General features: G+C 43.6%; 1 protein-coding gene across 2 annotated transcripts in view; it reads right to left on the reverse strand.

The window, feature by feature from the left end:
* nsf (Vesicle-fusing ATPase) overlaps positions 1 to 23645 on the reverse strand; it is a 41869-nt gene extending 18224 nt beyond the window's left edge. The window contains 2 exon segments of one of the 2 annotated variants that reach the window (NM_001139843.1): positions 3350 to 3435; positions 23493 to 23576. In NM_001139843.1, coding sequence (NP_001133315.1) covers positions 3350 to 3435; positions 23493 to 23504 — 98 coding nt within the window. In that variant the 5' untranslated portion in view covers positions 23505 to 23576. 2 annotated transcript variants of the gene reach the window in all.
* Positions 23646 to 24645: the final 1000 nt, after the last annotated feature.

A 24645-nucleotide genomic window follows, 5' to 3' on the forward strand; every position in this document is an offset into this window, starting at 1 on the left:
TCTGAAATACCTTCTCCTGTTTCCTGTCCGAAGTGGAATGTTGTTTCCTTCTTGGTCAACTTCCGCAGAGGCTCTGAGAGTGTAGAGAACTGGGCAATAAACCTACTGCTGTAGCCCACGGAACCTAGAAAGCTAGGAACCTCTGATGCCGTCTCAGGCTCCCTGGCCTCGACCACTGCTCTCACTCTTTCAGCTGTGGGCCTTACGCCTTTCTGTGAGAGGAACATGCCCATAAACACCAATTTGTCCATGTTGAACTGACATTTCTCTTGAGTTGAGAGTCAGCCCACAGTTCTCCAGCCTATTGAAGACAGCATGTAGCCGCTGGTCATGGGTCTCCTTGTCTGGGGCATGGACGATGATGTAATCCAATATGTTTTCCACCTCCCCGATGCCTGCCGGTGCTGTTGCGATTTCATGTTGATACTGCTCGCTCGCCGATGAAACTCCAAATATGAGTCTTTTATATTAGTATATCCCATTATGCACTACAAACGTCGCTATGCCTCTCGACTCCAATTGATGATAGCCCCATTTGAGCCCCATTTGAGATCCAGTTTACTGAACATGACAGGCCCATTCATTCCTTGCAAAAGTTCACCTACTGTGGGGACTGGGTACCTGCCACAAATGCTGTGTTCACTTGTCTCATGTCTAGACACAGTCTTATGTCACCGTCCGGTTTTGGCACCACCACTACTGGATTCACCCATGGCGTGGCACCACCTCTACCGGATTCACCCATGGTGTGGCACCACCACTACCGGATTCACCCATGGTGTGGCACCACCACTATCGGATTCACCCATGGTGTGGCACCACCACTACCGGATTCACCCATGGTGTGGCACCACCACTACTGGATTCACCCATGGTGTGGCACCACCACTATCGGATTCACCCATGGTGTGCCACCTTCCACTCTCTCCATTAAGTCCATGTTTTGTGGTTCATCTATCTTTTCTCCACAGCTTCTCTCAGGTAGAATGGTACACACCTAAGGGCCTGTGCTACTGGTGTCACATTTGATCAACATGTAGGTTGATCTGCTTCGTGTTTAGGTTACCCACCCCTTCAAACAACCTGGGGTATTGCTGTTTTATCTGAGTTTTTCCATCTGCCACTGCTGCTATGTCAACACCCACTTTTAGCACACCCAATTGAATGGCAGTCTCTTTACCTAGCCATGGTACTCAGCATCCACAAATCACAGTGAACAATGTGGACTCAGCCTGTGTGCTCTGCTTGCCTATCTTTATTTGGCATGAGAAAACCCCTTTTACTGATAATGGCTCGCTTGATGAGTATGCATATAGCTTTTTATCAGTCCGTGATGAACGGCACTTTCTTTTCTTGGCTTTCAACATTTCCCATGTGCTCTCGTCTACTATATCACTGTGTCCCCAGAGTCAATTAGCATGAATAAACGGACCCCTCCCACTGAGAACGGGATCCTGTCAGTTACAGTTCTCATTTACTGGTCTTTTCCTTCTGCATTCTCTCAGCCCATTTTTTGTGATATTTCCTATCCTTTTTGAAAACATGACACACGGTCTCATTATCTTTAGCATCTGTACTCACATGCATGGCGGCCATTTGCACTTAAATTATTTCACATTGTACTAATGTTAGCCCAGGGCCCTCCTCCAATAGTTTTCGTCGCACCTATTCAGTATTACACTTGCTAAGTATGGCATCTCTAATCTGATTGTCCTTATCTCCAGCAAAGTATTTAGCTGCTTGTCTAAGACGAGTAACAAATTGCTGAACTGTCTCACCAGTTTTCTGTGTCAGTTGATAAAATGTCTGTCTCGCGAACGCTGTGTTCACCTGTGGCACGAAGTATGCGTTTAACGCAGCCACAGCCCTGACACTTCGAACACACCGACAGCGTCATTGCATTTTGGTACGCCAGAATTACATTCATTTCCATTTCAACTGCGTTTGCCTTGCAGCATTGCGTTGCCGTTGCAGTACGTTCGGTGTGGTGCATACCTTGGATTTACCGAACGTATGCATCAAACTGTATGTGTCGACGGCTTGACAGAAATGGTAGCAGGTGGTGAATGTGGAACTTTTGTTGCACACATATCCAGATGATGCTGCGCACTATTTTGCGCAATAACACTGTCGGTGTGTTCGAGGCATGACGTCGTCCGTTGGTTCTCCAGTGTCTGCGAGTGTGAAGAAAACGTCCGGCACATCTGTCCCGGCATGACGTAGAAGCAAAGCTCTCCTCCGTTGTTTTGTAACCGGCTCAGCGTCACCGGACAGTATTAATCCTTTACCATCCGTGAACAGCTCAAACGCCATCAACCACCTAGTCCAGCGTGGACCTAGCGTAGCAGGCTCACTGTAGCTTTCAAACTTTGGCACAGTGTTTTCCATCTCGACGACACTAACTCACTTTTCAGATTTAACTATCGTTTTCAAACGTTATCCTTGTCGCAATTGTTCAATTGCATACTCACAACTCGTGCTAACTTAAGATATTATACTGAATGAAATCAACCAGACTCATGTCTTTACTCCATCACTGTCCGTGTAATCCCTCACATTCCTTTACTGACGTCCTATCTCAGTACGTCATATCAATACACGACAAGGACCTGTGCTCTTTTTCAAAAGCTTATTTGTAAATGCCCTTAAAGAGTCGATGTGAACAGCGTTTCTCCTGTTGTTACTTAGGTGTGGCTAATGTTGCCTATCTGCTCCCTGGACTCCACCTAAAGTACGAATAAATCTAGGGAGAACACTGAAATAAATTCTAAGGCCCAATTGTCAACATTTTCAAACACCTGATCTCCTTTGATATTTAAACAAATATATATTGATGGTACATTGGGAAGATAGTGTGACAGTGCAGAGAAGCAAAGACAGAGTGGCCAAAACTGTGCTCAAACAGGGCTCGTACATACATTATTGTAAGGAATGTGTGGTCCAAAGTGGTAAACGCCACATCAGACTATAGCACGTAGACCATGATTCAGCCATGGGCTGATTTTATCTTGAGCGGATCGTTTGGGGGCCCGGAACATTACAATTTGTAGACTGAAAATTGACCGCAAGAAGCCCAAACAGATATATTTGACTAAAATATAATAATTTCAAACGTTGCTTACATTTGTATCAACTCACGTGTCTCCCTATTATGCGTATGAATACTTGGGAACAGATTTCCAAATTGAAAATCACTTGGAGCTGGTTCCCTTGTGATTTGACAGTCTTTTATGTCCAACAATGAAAAAAAGATATTTAAAAAAGCTCAGAAAAGTGCCAGTTGGGGAATCCTGATGTAGTGTGATTTTCCAGACTACAGAGGGCTACACTGTATAGTGTGATTACTCACTGTCCAGACTGCAGATCCTTCTCGCTCACCACAGCACAGTTTGTCAACGACAGGTCATCTGTCGGGCATCGTGCCGCTTGCATCGTCTGCAGTGGAGAACAGAAAGAAAGAAGAGAGCGAGAGAGAGAGAGGAGAGAGAGAGGAATATATAGACAAACAGAGAGAAGAGAAGAGGAGGGACGAAGGAAGTGGGATAAGTTGAAAGGGAGATATTACTCTAGTAGTTGAGTGGTGACGCAGCATTTCCTTTCCATTTTCCAAAGGAAAACTCATTTTACATTTAGTAGCATCATCAAGCAACTTGGGTTTCCTTGTTGAGACTGAGGCTAAGAAACAACCAGGAGACACACCCATGACGACCTCTTGACTTTCATCAAAAATCATAAAGAAACATCCAGTTAAATTCTGGCAGTTCACACTATGGTGTGAGGGTATATAATGAACCATTCAACTTTGTAGCAATGCAACAGTATACTGTAGATATGTCACAGCATTTCTTTGGGTGGAACATTGATCATGTTTAGTTTCTCTGCAAATTCAACATATTTCAACTCATAGGCAACAGCAATGTTTGTCCAACATCACAAGATAGTCAAATGCATATATAAACCAGCCTTGAAACAGACAACGCCAGAGAGCAGTAACTAGCGGCAGATACAGCTAGCTAGCTAGTTAGTTTATTTGTTAGGATCTATTCCGGTCGTTACAAGACTGTGAATGAATGTATGAACGAATGATGTACAAAATACAATGAAACCAAAGACAAATTCAAAAGACAAAATATAAAAACAAAAGAACACATTTCTTAGTTGCGGTAACTTATCTAAACACAATTCTTGTTGACAAGTTTCTACATACTTATGTCAGAATATTGTACTATTGCACGGATTTACGGCATTGACATTCTCTTCCATAGCTCTGTTCGCACAATTCACTGAGTGAAAAGGTTATAGAGTGAAAATGAATCTCGTCACCTTTGTATTCTGCTAAGAGCATAGCTTCCAGACCGCCTGCGAACTGTCATAACATACCAAGGACACTATGCAGTACAGAGCCTTCCCTTTGGTACACAAGACAAGCCTCTAAACACTTTCAGTAAAAGAGAAAATATTAGAAAAAGCAAGAACATGTTGTTCGAATTAAAAATCCCAGAGAAGGCCATGTTACAAAAAAGCTTGTTGTGACGACAAATACACTTTTCAGGTCAAGACGGAAAGTGATCTGGATAATAATGCAATACTTACTCCAGCTTTTAAGACAAATCAGGGGAGATGGAGGGTTCTTGGGTTCTCAATCTCAAGACCATTTAAAAACTGTCTTGGTCTGGGCCACAGTGCCAGAGGTCTGGGTCTGGGCTGATGGTCTATGATGAGACCATGGTCTTCGTGGATTTTCTACACATGATGCCAAGATGCATCTTTGAATACCATCTTGTCAGTTATATGGCCATGTATGAGTGAAATAACACGCAAGTCCATCACTTGTCAGAGCCAAGTTGGACTAAAATAACAACTGGTTTGGTCTGGGTCTAAACAGGTTGCATCTTCGTCTGGGTGTCATAAGGTGCGGTCTAAGTCTGGGTCTTGAGGTCTAAGTCTGGGTCTTGCGGTCTAAGTCTGGGTCTTGAGGTCTAAGTCTGGGTCTTGAGGTCTAAGTCTGGGTCTTGAGGTCTAAGTCTGGGTCTTGAGGTCTAAGTCTGGGTCTTGAGGTCTAAGTCTGGGTCTTGAGGTCTAAGTCTGGGTCTTGTGGTCTAAGTCTGGGTCTTGAGGTCTAAGTCTGGGTCTTGAGGTCTAAGTCTGGGTCTTGAGGTCTAAGTCTGGGTCTTGAGGTCTAAGTCTGGGTCTTGAGGTCTAAGTCTGGGTCTTTAATATTTAATTAATGACATAACAAGGAGACGAATCGCCATTCACTTCAGTTAGATTTTATACCATCCTATACGTTGGTTGTGAACATACCCTGTGAAGATATGCATGCCATAGCCATCTCTGATTTAGCTCACTCATAGTTATACACAGGCCTGCCATGTACGCTTGCATGTCTGGCATTTGAACGCTGGTAGCTGGGGAGCGGAGTGCAAGGGCAACGGGTGTTGGGAGTCGCAATGTTCGGGAGCAAGGGGAATGCTTGGGTTGTGGCAAGTTATAGAGGGGTGCGTATTGCACTGCAGTGCTGGCACACTGCCCTTGCCCCATTTATAAAATCATCACATGCAGTCTAGCCAACCCCTTCATCTACCACACTGCCAGCGCTCGCTCAGCCAGAAGACAAAGAAATAGGTTAACGCTTTTCCGTTTGACCCGAGTCCAAGAGTAGGTCTAAACACTCTTAGTGAAACTGCAGTGGAGTAATGGATGATAATGTATTGTTTGTGCACTCAATCAAATAGCTTCCCTCTCTGCATTGCAACTCCGTCAATGGATCTGCAATGGCAGATGATGTGTACCATATGTATATAGTTTCTCCTGAGACAGTCACTACCAGGGGTGAGAGCGGCGGCAGTGGCAGCAGGGTGGGGGGGGGAGCTTTCGTAAGACCTTGGGAGTTGACGAGGCGGATAAAGCTGCTTTCAGTAAAGCCGACTGACTGTCCAATTAAGCTATTAGACGTTTAGCGGGTGGCGTGGGAGTTCATACATGAGGAAATTACTTACATACATACCTTGAAAAATATTACGACCTGGGGGGGCCAACGTACGCAAGCAAAGAGGGAGGGGAAGAGGAGGACATAAGACAGAGAATTGAGACAGCCAGGACCACTGTCTGTCAGAGAGCTGAAGCAGCACCGGGTGCAATGATTCACAATCGAAGGAATACCACTTTGACAGTGGCAAGTGGCAAACGCATGCAGAGCGGGGCAGAGTTGGGGTCATTCTTATCATTTCACTCACTTTGGTTTTGTTCCCGTCCTGAACTGCACCAAAGCACGTGGACATTTTGACGTCAGTGAATTTACACTGCCCAAATAAATTGGTCTGTGGCTAGAGTCTTGTTTTTGAAATGTGAGTTTTTAGCAAGCTAAGCGTCTACTATAAAGTATACCCAAATCTGGCAGTATTGTCATTTGTCAGTCATATATGCTTAACAGTCTTATGTAGATCTTACATAAGGAAGAGATTCATTCTTCACATTGTAAACAGAAAATATTGTCTAAATATGAGAACTAATATGAATTTCCATGAGAGCAGAAATCTTTCGTATTTTTGGTGAGTTTATGTGATGAATGGATGGAACCCCAGGGTTACTGTCATGTGTGGCTGATTCAAATGGTAATAGGAGCTGTATCATGCACAAACAAGCAAGATATTACACGGTTTTGAAAATGTAGTAAGAATAAAACCCTGAACATAAATACCTTCATTCATAACAGAACTCAATGCATTTAATGAGACACCATTTGAATTCAAAGTAGTCACGTCTCACAACCCCTCAAGATTGTATTCAAAACATATATTACAAAATGGCTCATTGGTGGTGGTATGCTGCATTCAGGACTAAGAATAGAGGGTGTTCAGTGATCCGTCTTATGATTGCAGTATAAAAACACACACACACACACAATCCTAAATCTTGATGCCCCACCCAGCCCTGCAGTCTCGTAGGACAGAACACTCTAGGCTTTTTCTCCTGCCTTATTTCAGGAATACCTTTTCCATTTTCCATCAGCTGGAGTCCTGGGGGAGGTATCCATTGTGATGTCTGTGCTGGAGATCAATATGTATGGATGCAGCCAGTAGGAGGAGCCATTCACCTATACCTCTAGCCAGCTAGTGTATCAGGTTCACCCAATGATGTACACAGTAGAAACATAATTAAACTGAGTATAGAAAACATTAAGGACACCTGCTCTTTCCATGACATAGACTGACCAGGTGAATCCAGTATGAAAGCTAAGATCCCTTAGTGATGTCACTTGTTAAATCCACTACAATCAGTGTAGATGAAGGGGAGGAGAAAGGTTAAAGAATGATTTTTAAGCCTTGAGACAATTGAGACATGGACTGTGTATGTGTGCCATTCATAGCTTGAATGGACAAGACAAAAGATATAAGTGCCTTTGAACGGGGTATGGTAGTAGGTGCCAGGAGCTCCGGTTTATGTCAAGAACTGTGAAGTTGCTGGGTTTGTCACGCTCAACGGTTTTCCATGTGTATCAAGAATGGTCTACCACCCAAAGGACATCAAGAGAACTTGACACAACTGTGGGAAGTGGAGTCAACATGGGCCAGCATCCCTGTGGGACGCTTTCAACACCTTGTAGAGTCCATGCCCCGACGAGTTGAGGCTGTTCTGAGGACAAATGGCGGGGGCTACTCAATAAGAGGAAGGTGTTCCTAATCTTTGGTATAGTCAGTGTATTTGAATATAATATATATGCCTACGGGCCTATATTTGATGTTTACAAAACCACAATATTTATGCAATAATTTCAAATGAGGCGTTACTTTTTCCATGGTAGTTTGACAATCTTACCAGCATACTATCTACAAATCAGTTATTTTCAGAATGGCACCAGAAAAAGTGCATACACAATCTATTTCACAAAATGATATGGGATCAGTTCTCCCTACACCAATCTTTACTTGAAACCATTGTAAGCGAGTCAACAAGAAGGCCATAGGTCAAATTTTCAAGGGCATTAGAGTCAGCACAGGGATACAGTTGAAGTCGGAAGTTTACATACACCTTAGCCAAATACATTTAAACTCAGTTTTTCACAATTCATGACATTTAATCGCAGTAAAAATTCCCTGTCTTAGGTCAGTTAGGATCACCACTTTATTTTAAGAATGTGAAATGTCAGAATAATAGTTGAGAGAATTATTTATTTCAGCTTTTATTTCATCACATTCCCAGTGAGTAAGAAGTTTACATACACTCAATTAGTATTTGGTAGCATTGCCTTTGAATTGTTAAACTTGGGTCAAACGTTTCGGGTAGCCTTCCACAAGCTTCCCACAATAAGTTGGGTGAATTTTGGCCCATTCCTCCTGACAGAGCTGGTGTAACTGAGTCAGGTTTGTAGGCCTCCTTGCTCGCACACGCTTTTTCAGTTCTGCCACAAATTTTCTATAGGATTGAGGTCAGGGCTTTGTGATGGCCACTCCAAAACCTTGACTTTGTTGTCCTTAAGCCATTTTGCCACAACTTTGGAAGTATGCTTGGGGTCCATTTGGAAGACCCATTTGTGACCAAGCTTTAACTTCCTGACTGATGTCTTGAGATGTTGCTTCAATATATCCACATAATTTTCCTACCTCATGATGCCATCTATTTTGTGAAATGCACCAGTCCCTCCTGCAGCAAAGCACCCCCACAACATGATGCTGCCACCCCCGTGCTTCACGGTTGGGATGGTGTTCTTCGGCTTGCTAGCCTCCCCCTTTTTCCTCCAAACATAACGATGGTCATTATGGCCAAACAGTTCTATTTTTGTTTCATCAGACCAGAGGACATTTCTCCAAAAAGTATGATCATTGTCCCCATGTGCAGTTGCAAACCGTAGTATGGCTTTTTTTATGGTGGTTTTGGAGCAGTGGCTTCTTCCTTGCTGAGCGGCCTTTCAGGTTATGTCGACATAGGACTCGTTTTACTGTGGATATAGATACTTTTGTACCTGTTTCCTCCAGGATCTTCACAAGGTCCTTTGCTGTTGTTCTGGGATTGATTTGCACTTTTCGCAGCAAAGTACGTTCATCTCTAGGAGACAGAACGCGTCTCCTTCCTGAGCGGTATAACGGCTGCGTGGTCCCATGGTGTTTATACTTGCGTACTATTGTTTGTACAGATGAACGTGGTACCTTCAGGCGTTTGGAAATTGCTCCCAAGGATGAACCAGACTTGTGGAGGTATACAATTTGTTTTCTGAGGTCTTGGCTGAATTCTTTTAATTGTCCCATGATGTCAAGCAAAGAGGCACTGAGTTTGAAGGTAGGCCTTGAAATACATCCACAGGTACACTTCCAATTGACTCAAATGATGTCAATTAGCCTATCAGAAGCTTCTAAAGCCATGACATAATTATCTGGAATTTTCCAAGCTGTTTAAAGGCACAGTCAACTTAGTGTATGTAAACTTCTGACCCACTGGAATTGTGATACAGTGAATTAGAAGTGAAATAATCTGTCTGTAAACAATTGTTGGAAAAATTACTTGTGTCATGCACAAAGTAGATGTCCTAACCGACTTGCCAAAACTATAGTTTGTTAACAAGACATTTGTGGAGTGCAATCTAAGTGTATGTAAACTTCCGACTTCAACTGTATGTGTTATGAATTCAGAAGCAGCTAAAGACATTGAGCTAATATGGTAGGTTTGAAAGCCAATTCCATTTTCTGTTTCAGATAAATGACTTTAAGTTAGTTCTTGGCTGTCTTCCCCTACTGGAAAGTAATTACATTGAAGTTGGAGAGATTTAATGGCAGCGAGAGACCATGCAGACAGATCACACCTGCAGGGTATGTTATGTTTTGCAGAGGACGATTCAAAAACGTTCATGTGCTTGTATTTGTTCTGTGCAATTTGGCTACGTTGTGCGGTAGGGAATTTCCCATCCTATATTTGAGTGACACAATATAGCTGCCAAATGTGAAAGATGAGAGATAATTGTAACTTGATTATTATACTTTTTTGATATCCTTTTTTGCATATGTCCAGCTGGCAATGAAGCTTCAAGCTTTTCTCAATATATCTGGCAAATGTTGCTACCAAGGATGTCTATGCCTCCTGGTTCCATTCCAATACAATTAAACTCACATGAGTTATATTATGCTTTGTCCTCATTAGCTGATTCTGCTGCATGCTCTTTGTTTGACGCCTCCAGTAGAGATAGAGGAACGGACCACTGCTTCGCGAGTGAACGCATCACAGCAGGGCAAGAGGACACATTTGAAGGTCGCTCTTGTCCTAGAGAAAACACCCTGATCATCACCCTGCTCAGAATCCGAGAGAATACCTTCAACTCAACTACCAGGTCTTCTTGTTTTGTGCAGACTAAGCATAATCACATTACATCTATCAGATTAATTGTGTGTCTGATGAAAAGAGTGTTTGAACTGTTCAAGCCTTTCCCACTGCAACGCCGCCACGGCACATAGCGGCACTCTCTCTAAATATAGCTGCAGCTCAACGCTCACACAGATGAAGGCCCTACACCGAGACAGGGATTACAGATTACACAGACACCCACACACACACTGTACACTCATACACATGTATATGTGTATATAAGCACATAACAAATACATATAGAGATGTGGCTATAATTAAGCAATAAGGCATGAGGGGGTGTGGTATATGGCCAATATTACCACGGCTAAGGGCTGTTCTTAAGCACGACGCATCGCGGAGATATGGCTATAAAGACACACAACCCATGTTGTTATAACATTTTCAATATATGCAGAGAGTTATCTGGTGCATAAAATCATAAAAACAAAGGCCTATAGAAATATTAGTGAGACTAGTGTTTTTGTTGTGTGACATATCTGAGGTTACAAAAAAACATGGCTGCAGACTGAATAATTAAATGAGACCAATTTATATGTCATATACAACAGTGCTGTGTATTACTGAGCACGTGACTAACAGCGGGGGAGATGTTTGATGTTTGACACTACGCTGTTCTGAGATAATTAGTTTACCAGAAGCCTAGCTAAATGAACTACCCATTTTCTTTATAAGGGCCTGTGGAGAGCTAGAATTCTCTCATCATTAAACCCTCCTCTGGTTCATGTTTTTTAATATTTAAACTGGTCTTGGGCTCATCATGGTAGTGCTGAGCGATTAGTGATTTTCGAGTTCGGTTTCAGTTCGATTATGAAAAAAATGATCCCAGTTTTATGATTTCTGTTTTCTTTTTTCACATTAAATGCATAAAAAAATGATGACATTAAAATAATTTGACATTTTTTTATGGGAATTGCCAAAACATTTAAATTATTCCATTGTCTCGGTCATTGGGTAGACAAAACAGGAAATTACTATGAAATAATCAAATATTTCAATTGTGTATATTACTTTGTTTTTATTTGATAACTTTATTATATGTATTCTTTAAAGTCATCATTTCATCTCTGCTCAGGCAGTAGCAGCCATGCAGCCAGACACTGTTATCTCTGTTCCCTCCATACTGTACTGTCTTTGGTCATCCTATTTAGCTAAGCTAGGCTAGCCTGCCTAAGTATGCTACAGAGTTATCATTTTACTAGTTCTTCAACGTAGATTAGGCATACTTTCACAAACAGTCTCTATCCCTCTCTCTCGTCATTGTGTTGTGTACATTCCTCATGTGGTCTATGCGTGTCTATACACTATCTATACACTATCGTACACTATCTGTGTGTATCTAACCCATGGTTAGAGCAACCTTTCAAAAATGAAACATGTCGTGAGCTACTTATTTTGTTATACCTTTCAAATAGGCACATTCTTCTCCTCTGCCCTGCAACTCCTTGGTGTACAAGATATGTGTTCTGTCAATATACCTGGTAAAATAATGGTTAACAAACGACTCTAGGGGGGGCCCCAAAAATGATATTTGGTATTTTCCTGAATTCTGTTTTCTCTGTTTTATTTGTCCTGGTTTTGGATTTTTTTCTTCCGTTTGTTACTCTGAATATTATAATTATTCATCAAGAATAAAAAAATATATATGTCAATGCTTAAATCGCATCTGAAGACCATTTTCTAGGTCTGAAAATAACTCATCTTTGTGTAATTCCCTTTAAAACTGTGCATCTAGCAAGAGAGGAATGTGTCGGTCTAGCAATGTTTCTGCTGTTAGACCTACTGCTGCAGCACATGTCATGGCAAAGTTTGCAAAACAATCGCCACCCAATTGATACAAATAACCCTGATATACAGTTGTTCTGTCAGGTGAGCCTACTTTGCATTCAGGAGGTTTTTAGGGGAAAGTCTGTCTACTCACAAGATGGTTATCATTAGCATCGCTAACTGGCTACATAGAGAGTGATAGACAAACGTGCACACCAAACAGACAGACATTGGGCAATATTGCTGGAAATGTATTTGCAGATTTTGTGTTACATTTGGCTTTTCAAGCCAATAGTGGCTAACCAGGGGTGGGATAATGTCAATATGACTTTGATTGGATAGTAGCCGGGAGTTTTATGTTTATGACAGTCTGCGATGGAACACATGAAAACATGCATGTAGTGTACTTTCAGAATTGATTGGCGAGCTAGGTACTGGTAGTTCTTGATCTTCCTGTTGGAAACCCCATTCGTTTTCAATGTAGGGAAGCAAAGTGCGCGGGAACCATTGGGCGATACAAGCATGGGTGAGGGAGCGTGAACAGGGCAGGACCAAAGTTGGGAAAAGCTTAACTTTTGTCGCGTATTCCTCGACATCACGTTACAATTGACCAATCGAGGCTCACTATAGTTTCCAGCCCCTACTAGATTGGCTGTTGAAGCCTAGCACTACCTCGCCTGCTTGCTTGCTTGCTTGCTAGCACTGAAATGAGGGTGAAGCTAGTGTGGCTAACCTTAAAAATCAATACAATAATAAAGTGTGGGTATCCGTATGGTGGATCACTGCTGTAACGTAGCAGGCGTAAAATTGTATCCATGGGATTGTACGACATTGCAGCCGATAGTGCAGGTGACTGCCGACTGACTGATCTACAAAGGACCTGCATCAAAAATAACTACTCATTATTATTTGTAGATCGGTCAGTCAGTCACAATTTACCCATGATAGATTACGGTCTTGATCCTCTCGAACACGGACCATCTCTGTCCAAGCCGGAAAAACCAGGCGCAATTAACTATGGTCATTGTTGTTAATTACCACGTTTCTGCGATGAACTAGGGTGAATATTTGCATAGTCCCTTTCCTGCAATCAAATGACCTAACGGCCTTATGAGTGGAATGTTATTAATATTTTTCATAATCAATAAAATAAAATAAAATTTAACCTGCCGAAAATCTGGTGTTTCTATGTCTAATAGTTTTGCTGTAAGTCAGTATTCTGTGATGGACTGTATATAAAGTGTAATATTGGAATACAAACACAAAATTGAATACATTCCAACTCTATATCTGGCATGGTACAGGTGTCTTATTTTCTTTAAGCTCATAACCATTTGTGTGAGGTGTATACTTTTGTTTCAAAGTTGATTTATTTAAGACTACCAAGAAACACTCTGTGTTACCCTGATTTAGCCCACTGCAGTAAAAGGTTAATGAAAACTACAACTACATTCAGCACTTTCTCTTGGGAATGACTTGATTTCTCTCTAGAGAAACGGCGCGTTGGGCTCACAAAAAAAAAAAATGGAATTCAAGTAATTGGACCGACGTCGGTCAATTAGTTGTTTAATAGCTGTAGCTCGTCAACTATGTGTCTGTCTATCCCTGTTCTCTCCTCTCTGCACAGGCCATACAAACGCTTCACAACGCGCGGCCGCTGCCACTCTAACCTGGTGGTCCCAGCGCGCACGACCCACGTGGAGTTCCAGGTCTCCGGCAGCCTCTGGAACTGCCGGTCTGCAGCCAACAAGGCTGAGTTCATCTCAGCCTATGCTACCCTCCAGTCCCTAGACTTCCTGGCGCTGACGGAAACATGGATTACCACAGATAACACTGCTACTCCTACTGCTCTCTCTTCGTCTGCCCACGTGTTCTCGCATACCCCTAGAGCATCGAGCCAGCGGGGTGGTGGCACTGGAATCCTCATCTCTTCCAAGTGGACATTCTCTCTTTCTCCCCTGACCCATCTGTCTATCTCCTCATTTGAATTCCATGCTGTCACAGTTACCAGCCCTTTCAAGCTTAACCTGTTAGGGCTAGGGGGCAGCATTGACACGGCTGGATAAAAAACATACCCGATTTAATCTGGTTACCACTCCTACTCAGTAACTAGAATATGCATATACTTATTACATATGGATAGAAAACACCCTAAATTTTCTAAAACTGTTTGAATGGTGTCTGTGAGTATAACAGAACTCAAATGGCAGGTCAAAACCTGAGAGATTCCTTTACAGGAAGTGGCCTGTCTGACCATTTCTGGAACTTCTTTGCCATCTCTATCATTTACTAAGGATCTCTGCTCTAACGTGACACTTCCCACGGCTCCAATAGGCTCTCAGAGCCCGGGAAAAAAGAGAATGTCGTCATTCCAGCCCCAGGCTGAAACACATTATCGCCTTTCTCAAGTGGCCCATCAAGAGACACTAGCTTATGCGCGTGACCCCGACCGCCCCCGCCTTTGGGATTTTTTCCTCTGTTTGCCGAAAAGGAGATTCCCTGTCGGAATATTATCGCTTTTCTACGAGAAAAATGACGTAAAAATTGATTTTAAACAGCGGTTGACATGCTTCGACGTACGGCAATGGAATACTTTGAATTTTATTGTCAGGAATTGCGCCAAGCGCGCGACACTTCTTTACTATTTCGGATAGTGTCTGGAACGCACGAACAAAACGCCGCTATTCGGATATAACGATGGATTATTTTGGACCAAACCAACATTTGTTATTGAAGTAGACGTCCTGGGTGTGCATTCTGACGAAGACAACAAAAGGTAATGACATTTTTATAATAGTAAATATGATTATGGTGAGTGCTAAACTTGCCGGGTGTCTAAATAGCGAGCCCGTGATGCCTGGGCTAATGTACTTAGAATATTGCAAAATGTGCTTTCACCAAAAAGCTATTTTAAAATCGGACATATCGAGTGCATAGAGGAGGTCTGTATCTATAATTCTTAAAATAATTGTTATGCTTTTTGTGAACGTTTATCGTGAGTAATTTAGTAAAATGTTAGCGAATTCCCCGTAAGTTTGCGGGGGGTATGCTAGTTCTGAACGTCACATGCTAATGTAAAAAGCTGGTTTTTGATATAAATATGAACTTGATTGAACAAAACATGCATGTATTGTATAACATAATGTCCTAGGGTTGTCATCTGATGAAGATCATCAAAGGTGAGTGCTGCATTTAGCTGTCTTCTGGGTTTTGGTGACATTATATGCTGGCTTGAAAAATGGGTGTCTGATTATTTCTGGCTTGGTACTCTGCTGACATAATCTAATGTTTTGCTTTCGTTGTAAAGCCTTTTTGAAATCGGACAGTGTGGTTAGATTAACAAGAGTCTTATCTTTAAATGGCTGTAAAATAGTCATATGTTTGAGAAATTGAAGTAATAGGATTTTGAAGATTTTGAAAATCGCGCCACAGGCTGGCAGTGGCTGTTACGTAGGTGGGACGAATTCGTCCCGCCGGTCCCATAGAGGTTAACATCCTTATCATTTATCGCCCTCCAGGTTCCCTTGGAGAGTTCATCAATGAGCTTGACGCCTTGATAAGTTCCTTTCCTGAGGATGGCTCACCTCTCACAGTTCTGGGTGACTTTAACCTCCCCACGTCTACCTTTGACTCATTCCTCTCTGCCTCCTTCTTTCCACTCCTCTCCTCTTTTGACCTCACCCTCTCACCTTCCCCCCCTACTCACAAGGCAGGCAATACGCTTGACCTCATCTTTACTAGATGCTGTTCTTCCACTAATCTCATTGCAACTCCCCTCCAAATCTCCGACCACTACCTGGTATCCTTTTCCCTCTTGCTCTCATCCAACACTTCTCACTCTGCCCCTACTCGGATGGTATTGCGCCGTCCCAACCTTCGCTCTCTCTCTCCCGCTACTCTCTCCTCTTCCATCCTATCATCTCTTCCCTCTGCTCAAACCTTCTCCAACCTATCTCCTGATTCTGCCTCCTCAACCCTCCTCTCCTCCCTTTCTGCATCCTTTGATTTTCTCTGTCCCCTATCCTCCAGGCCGGCTCGGTCCTCCCCTCCTGCTCCGTGGCTCGACGACTCACTACGAGCTCACAGAACAGGGCTCCGGGCAGCCGAGCGGAAATGGAGGAAAACTCGCCTCCCTGCGGACCTGGCATCCTTTCACTCCCTCCTCTCTACATTCTCCTCTTCTGTCTCTGCTGCTAAAGCCACTTTCTACCACTCTAAATTCCAAGCATCTGCCTCTAACCCTAGGAAGCTCTTTGCTACCTTCTCCTCCCTCCTGAATCCTCCCTCTCTGTGGATGACTTCGTCAACCATTTTGAAAAGAAGGTTGACGATATCCGATCCTCGTTTGCTAAGTCAAACGACACCGCTGGTCCTGCTCACACTGCCCTACCCTGTGCTTTGACCTCTTTCTCCCCTCTCTCTCCAGATGAAATCTCGCGTCTTGTGACGGCCGGCCACCCAACAACCTGCCCACTTGACCCTATCCCCTCCTCTCTTCTCCAGACCATTTCCGGAGACCTTCTCCCCTTCCTCACCTCGCTCATCAACTCATCCTTGACCGCTGGCTACGTCCCTTCCGTCTTCAAGAGAGCGAGAGTTGCACCCCTTCTGAAAAAACCTACACTCGATCCCTCCGATGTCAACAACTACAGACCAGTATCCCTTCTTTCTTTTCTCTCCAAAACTCTTGAACGTGCCGTCCTTGGCCAGCTCTCCTGCTATCTCTCTCAGAATGACCTTCTTGATCCTAATCAGTCAGGTTTCAAGACTGGGCATTCAACTGAGACTGCTCTTCTCTGTGTCACGGAGGCTCTCCGCACTGCTAAAGGTAACTCTCTCTCCTCTGCTCTCATCCTTCTAGACCTATCTGCTGCCTTTGATACTGTGAACCATCAGATCCTCCTCTCCACCCTCTCCGAGTTGGGCATCTCCGGCGCGGCCCACGCTTGGATTGCGTCCTACCTGACAGGTCGCTCCTACCAGGTGGCGTGGCGAGAATCTGTCTCCGCACCATGCGCTCTCACCACTGGTGTCCCCCAGGGCTCTGTTCTAGGCCCTCTCCTATTCTCGCTATACACCAAGTCACTTGGCTCTGTCATATCCTCACATGGTCTCTCCTATCATTGCTATGCAGACGACACACAATTAATCTTCTCCTTTCCCCCTTCTGATAACCAGGCGGCGAATCGCATCTCTGCATGTCTGTCAGACATATCAGTGTGGATGACGGATCACCAGCTCAAGCTGAACCTCGGCAAGACGGAGCTGCTCTTCCTCCCGGGGAAGGACTGCCCGTTCCATGATCTCGCCATCACGGTTGACAACTCCCTTGTGTCCTCCTCCCAGAGTGCTAAGAACCTTGGCGTGATCCTGGACAACACCCTGTCGTTCTCCACTAACATCAAGGCGGTGACCCGATCCTGTAGGTTCATGCTCTACAACATTCGCAGAGTACGACCCTGCCTCACATAGGAAGCGGCGCAGGTCCTAATCCAGGCACTTGTCATCTCCCGTCTGGATTACTGCAACTCGCTGTTGGCTTGGCTCCCTGCCTGTGCCATTAAACCCCTACAACTCATCCAGAACGCTGCAGCCCGTCTGGTGTTCAACCTTCCCAAGTTCTCTCACGTCACCCCGCTCCTCCGCTCTCTCCACTGGCTTCCAGTTGAAGCTCGCATCCGCTACAAGACCATGGTGATTGCCTACGGAGCTGTGAAGGGAACGGCACCTCCATACCTTCAGGCTCTGATCAGGCCCTACACCCAAACAAGGGCACTGTGTTCATCCACCTCTGGCCTGCTGGCCCCCCTACCTCTGAGGAAGCACAGTTCCCGCTCAGCCCAGTCAAAACTGTTCGCTGCTCTGGCACCCCAATGGTGGAACAAGCTCCCTCACGACGCCAGGACAGCGGAGTCAATCACCACCTTCCGGAGACACCTGAAACCCCACCTCTTTAAGGAATACCTAGGATAGGATAAAGTAATCCTTCTAACCCCCCCCCCCCTTAAAAGATTTAGATGCACTATTGTAAAGTGGTTGTTCCACTGGATATCATAAGGTGAATGCACCAATTTGTAAGTCGCTCTGGATAAGAGCGTCTGCTAAATGACTTAAATGTAAATGTAAATGTAATAACTGAAAAAAATAACATTTTGGTTAATCACTCAGCACTTCATCACAGTCTCAGTCAGTACACTTCAGTCTGGGTCTGGCTATAAGTGTTCTGGTCCAGTGGTGGCTGGTGGGTGGAAATATCAGAGGACGGGCTCATTGTTGTGGCTGGAATGAAATAAATGGAACAGTATGAATGGAAACTTGGTGTTTGATACCTTTCAATTAATTCCATTTCAGCCATTTTAATGAGCCCCCCCTCCTATATCTCTGCCCACCAGTCTCCTCTGTCATGTTCTAATACTGCCAGTCCATACTTCCAGTGCAGTTATGACATCCTTATGAAGACCTGTATGCACTGTTGGAGGCAGGGACAGTTATGGACAGAAAGTGGTAGTGTATGGTAGTTTAGTTTACTACTAGTAGTTTAGTTGCAGTTTGTGGGAGTGTAGTTTGGGGTGGTTATTGGTTGTAGAGGATGTGTAGAGGTTCACAGGAGGGAGAATATTATCTAATTCAGTCTGTCATTTTCTCGGATCCTGTCACACTCACGCAACGATCTTATATCCTGATTCTTGTCCTGTTGAAAACCTCCCCCATTCCATCCCATCTTGCACAGAACACAGATTTTGCTGAGTAATCTTTCCGCTGCACTGTTGTGTTTGTTTATTTACACTCTTGTACGTTACATAAACATATGTTAACTCTCCAATTAAAATACAAAGATGGGAGAGGGCCCATGAACGAAGAGGATCGGATGTCAACATAGGATGTAGATTCTTCTAAACCACCGGCCATGTAAAAGACGACCATTACTACAAGGCCATGGATGACCACACATACAGTACCAGTCAAAAGTTTGGACACACCTACTCATTCAAGGGTTTTTCTTCATTTTTACTATTTACTACATTGTAGAATTATAGTGAAGACATCAAAACTATATAATAACACATATGGAATCATGTAGTACGCAAAAAAGTGTTAAACAAATCAAAATATATTTTAGATTTTAGATTCTTCAAAGTAGCCACCCTTTGCCTTGATGACAGCTTTGCACACTCTTGGCATTCTCTCAACCAGCTTCATGAGGAATGCTTTTCCAACCGTCTTGAAGGAGTTCCCACATATGCTGAGCACTTGTTAGCTGCTTTTCCATCACTCTGCGGTCCAACTCATCCCAAACCATCTCAATTGGGTTGAGGTTGGGTGATTGTCGAGGCCAGGTCATCTGATGCTGCACTCCATCACTCTCCTTCTTGGTCAAATAGCCCTTACACATCCTGGAGGTGTGTTGGGTCATTGTCCTGTTGAAAAACAAATGATAACCCCTCTATGGCGTATCGCTGCAGAATGCTGTGGTAGCTATGCTGGTTAAGTGTACCTTGAATTCGAAATAAATCACTGACAGTGTCACCAGAAAAGCACCCCCACACCATCACACCCCCATGCTTCATGGTGGGAACAACACATGCAGAGAACATCCGTTCACCTACTCTGCATCTCACAAAGACACAGCAGTTGGAACCAAAAATTTGGACTCAGCAGATCAAAGGACACATTTCCACCAGTCTAATATCCATTGCTCCTGTTTCTTGGCCCAAGCAAGTCTCTTCTTCTTATTGGTGTCCATTAGTAGTGTTTTTTTGCAGCAATTCGACCATGAAGGCCTGATTAACACAGTTTCCTCTGAACAGTTGATGTTGAGATGTGTCTGTTACTGGAACTCTGTGAAGCATTTATTTGGGCTGCAATTTCTGAGGCTGGTAACTCTATTGAACTTATCCTCTGCAGCAGAGGTAACTCTTGGTCTTTGCTTATTTTAGTTGTTTTTGCCATAATATAGACTTGGACTTTTACCAAATATGGCTATCTTTCGTATATCTTGTCACAACACAACTGATTGGCTCAAACGCATTAAGAAGGAAAGAAATTCCACAAATTAACTTTTAACAAGGCACACCTGTTAATTGAAATGTATTACAGGTGACTACCTGGTATGATGACTCCTTGCTGTCCCCAGTCCACCTGGCCGTGCTGCTGCTCCAGTTTCAACTGTTCTGCCTGCGGCTATGGAACCCTGACCTGTTCACCGGACGTGCTTGTTGCACCCTCGACAACTACTATGATTATTATTATTTGACCATGCTGGTCATTTATGAACATTTTAACATCTTGACCATGTTCTGTTATAATATCCACCCTGCAAAGCCAGAAGAGGACGGGCCACCCCTCATAGCCTGGTTCCTCTCTAGGTTTCTTCCTAGGTTTTTGGCCTTTCTAGGGAGTTTTTCCTAGCCACCGTGCTTTTTTCACATGCATTGCTTGCTGTTTGGGGTTTTAGGCTGGGTTTCTGTACAGCACTTTGAGATATCAGCTGATGTACGAAGGGCTATATAAATAAATTTGATTTGATTTGATTTGATTACCTTATGAAGCTGGTTGAGAGAATGCCAAGAGTGTTCAAAGCTGTCATTAAGGCAAAGGGTGGCTACTTTGAAGAATCTCAAATATAACATGTATTTTGATTTGTTTAACACTTTTTTGGTTACTACATGATTCCATATGTGTTATTTCATAGTTTTGATGTCTTCACTATTTTTCTCAAATGTAGAAAATAGTAAAAATAAAGAAAAACCCTTGAAGTAGTGTGTCCAAACGTTTGACTGGTACTGTACATAAACGAAGGTCATTCTCTGACAGCCATCTACGGTATACATTCCCTAGGTCTACTGTTCATGGTGAATCTGCGCCCTTTCTTATGTTTCACTCTTAGTGAGAACATTTTGTAAGGGGTATTCATGTAGGCTATTTCCCTCTGTTGTAAAATGTCCGCTGTGTGCTGTCAGTCTGTGATACCATCTATGTCCCTCGCAGCAGCTATGACACCCTATGCCCAGCAACAACGTGCAGTGCAGTCTGCAAGGGCGAGGGAAGGAGGGAGACCAATGCCAGTGGACACAGTTGACTCATGCTTTGCGACTGACTAAAAATGTATCATCAGCCTTAAACAAGTCTGTCGACTGAAACGAACTGCTGAGTCCAGTACACTAATGTACAACAGCTAAATCATTGCCTTGACACCCAATGGCAAGAAAGAGTAGAATACTATCTTAAAGAATGTAATTTCTGTTATTTTCATAAGTGTAAAGATTGCATGTTCAATACGGTCTTGTAATTTTATTAGGGCCATTATACTAGAGCACTGGAGGGGGAAATATTTGGTTCACCCAAAAAATGCCTTGTCATGTAACTCAGCAGCGCATCGGGCCCTGGAATTTGTGACAGACACCTCTGGCGGATATGTTTAAAAAGAACACAACAGCTCTAGTCAGACTTTGACAAATTGCACCTCTGGTCTTGTCTGTGTGCCCACGGTGCCCTGGCTGGATGCAAAACTTGCTGACAGATCAAAGCTGTCTTGTTGTAAATATAGAGGCCTATATTTTAACAGAGAATCCACTGAGAATGGAAAGGTGTTCCTCAGGGTTTCCGTTTTGAGTCCTTATTCTCAAACCACAGAGGGGTATTGCCAATGATGTCTTCTGGATACACGTTTCAATAATGCAGGCGGGCAACAGCGTCAACCAATGGAATAGGCCTTGATTTGAAAATCTCACGCTATTATGCCCCACCTATATTACAATTTCGCCTTGAGCTATGGAAATTCAATGGGCAAGCTTAGATCTCCACAACATGTCATGGTTTTACACTGGGAGAGACAGGAGAAGAGCTTCAATCTGCATCAGTGATGGGCCAACATACCTAGGTGCGGTGCATAACTTGACAGTCGACCAGCTCTAAACTGTGCTCCATCCTGTGATTAAAATCCAGTGATATAAGATATTTCCAATAGGAATTTGGCAGCACACTGGCATCAGTCCATATCAGCAGGCCAGGCAGGGCATAGCTAACCTACGAAATGCATCAGCCAGGTGCTGTCTGTTCAAGTTGAGCATAGCTTATATACCTGCGGCACTCCAGGAACTGGGCTGTTTACCCCTGTTATAGGTTGTGGCTGCCTGGCTGGAATGCATCTCTATCGGCGACAGGTTGTTGCTTGTCATGCACTGCTTTGTCATAATTAGGGATGGGCAACATTGATGGGGGTGGAGGCCTTGAAGAAATTTGGTGGCCATAGGTTCTTTTTTGGGGGCCTTTTTAGTTTAGAGTTAATTTCCTGCAATTCTACTCATTTTGCAATGGGGCAGAGAGATAAATTAGCAGTTTTACAGGTAATTTCGTGCAATTCTACACATTTTGCCATAGAGTGGAGAGAAATGTTTGCAGTTTTTAATATGAAATCTGAGTGAGAGTGACTAACAAAATCAATGGGGAGACCAGGTCGGTAATTCGACCATGATTATTACAAGTTTAGATAGCTGGCAAGACTAATTTACCAAACAAATGCAAGCTGACACGGGCTAATTAAGTGCCTGTCAGTGACTGACATAGGCCTAACAAGAGAACAACTGATGATCCATAACCACGTGTTGAAATTACACCTTGTTTCTTCTACCATTCTAACTCTCAACAGTAAATTGACCCTGACTGAGTTCCCCCCCCCAAAAAAAAAAAAATATATATGTTTTTGGAAATTGATCCGTGGGCATACAAAAGGGGGTTTGCTCAACCATGATCTAGATAGCGCAAAAATAGCTTTCCAATGCATAGATTATACTCTGGACTCACAAAACTGCCATAGTCGACTGTATATAGGTCGTGCTATGGACAAGGAGGTCGTGCTATGGACAAGGCAGCCTGCGTGCGCTGCTGTGATATGCTTTTCACAAAATTATTACAAGCACTTTTTGCACAGATATCCTATCAAAAGGTTTTAATTGCACCTTTAAGCATTCTGTCGGCTAAAGGGCATGTACAATCCAGGATTAACTTCAACCGATTCATTCAGCTAATGCAGTGGCTAGCTGTAGAGGCCTATAGCTTCCTAGCGCTGACTGTAGGATGATTCTACAAGACAGATAAATTATTTCTGCGACCCGTCAAAACCAGATTGTGCGGGTGCCTATCAAGCTGAATGCCAGGGCGTAAAAAATACATTCTGCATTGAAATAGCAGAGCCGACGTCGAACTTGACATTCAGGTGCGACGTTGCTGCAGCTAAATTCTTGCAATTTGAAAGCTGGCAACCTCCTTCCTTCGCGTATCTGGACGTCACACTCGGCATTGTATTATATTTACAACGAAAGAAAATGTTTATTTTGACAAAGAGATATTGAACAACCGAGAAAATATCTTACCCGGGCCGCCATCTTCGAGTCTGGTGATGTTCAGAGGTGCAGCTCTGAATGGTAATAAATATGGCAGTCGGCAGCACTGAAAGCGGACGGAGACGGCAGAGGCAGATGGACTGTCTCCTACCTATCTAGCTGCGCAGGAGGAACCAACGCTTCACGCACTGCACACTACACCGACGAGAGCAACGCATTCGATTTTGATTGGCCGAATTCAGAGGAAGCCCTAGATTAACGTTCTTCTTCTTCCTCGTCAATGATCTCGTTGCAATGAACGTCCCTCACGTTGCACGATGGATGGATAGGCTGGCAATTTTAGGGAATGGCTTCCCTCCTGACCCCGTGTGTGTGTCCCCTCCCACTCTCACACACTCTTATCCATGTAGCCTATTATCTGTTTAATGTTGAGTATTCTCAATAAAATAATTGTATTAAACCAAGCTATGACCTAAACGTGACATTGTATGTAGCCTAGCTTACCAGTAAATAATATGTGCTAACGAATGACGCACACAATGTAGCTATTGGAGTTTGTAGATTGATATTGTGATCTGCAATTGTGAATAAGCAGCTAGAATCTAGATTCGAAACTGTGCTGGGTGTGTGGTATCTTGAGAAGGCGCTCCTTTCAGCTCTGCAGGCAGCGCCTCTGCATTAGTCAGGACCAGGGACAGCGGTCCTCACACGTACAAACAGCTAGCTGCCCGTTCAGCACCACCAACCGTGGACAGCTCCTCCTAACCACTCCACCACTTCAGAGAAGGCCATACCGCACTGCAGTTGCCCACCCCGCTGCAGATTAAGCGTTTGAGCAAGGCAAAGCGCTCTCAGTGTTTTTAAGGGGGTTGCCTTTGAGCGAGACAAGGTGCAAAATTAATCATCTTAATCACATAGTAAGTAGTTATTTGGAAGGCAAGGTTATTTGTAGATCTGTGATTCTCCGCAGTTCGACTGTAATGTAGTCATCTCTTGTCGGCCTGCCATGGATAGTAGAGGCTACATCAGCATCCTCACAGCAGACATGGGCTATAGTTTGGCAGACATATTAAGCAACCTAATCCTCTCTAATTCAACATTCCACCCAGCCTATCATATGGAAAGGTGAAGCAATGTCCATGATCGTACTTAGATACACTATCTATCCTCTCAAATCTCCAAG

The sequence above is a fragment of the Salmo salar genome, chromosome 03 (assembly GCF_965601325.2).
Source record: "Salmo salar chromosome 03, fSalSal1, whole genome shotgun sequence".
NCBI lineage: Eukaryota > Metazoa > Chordata > Actinopteri > Salmoniformes > Salmonidae > Salmo > Salmo salar.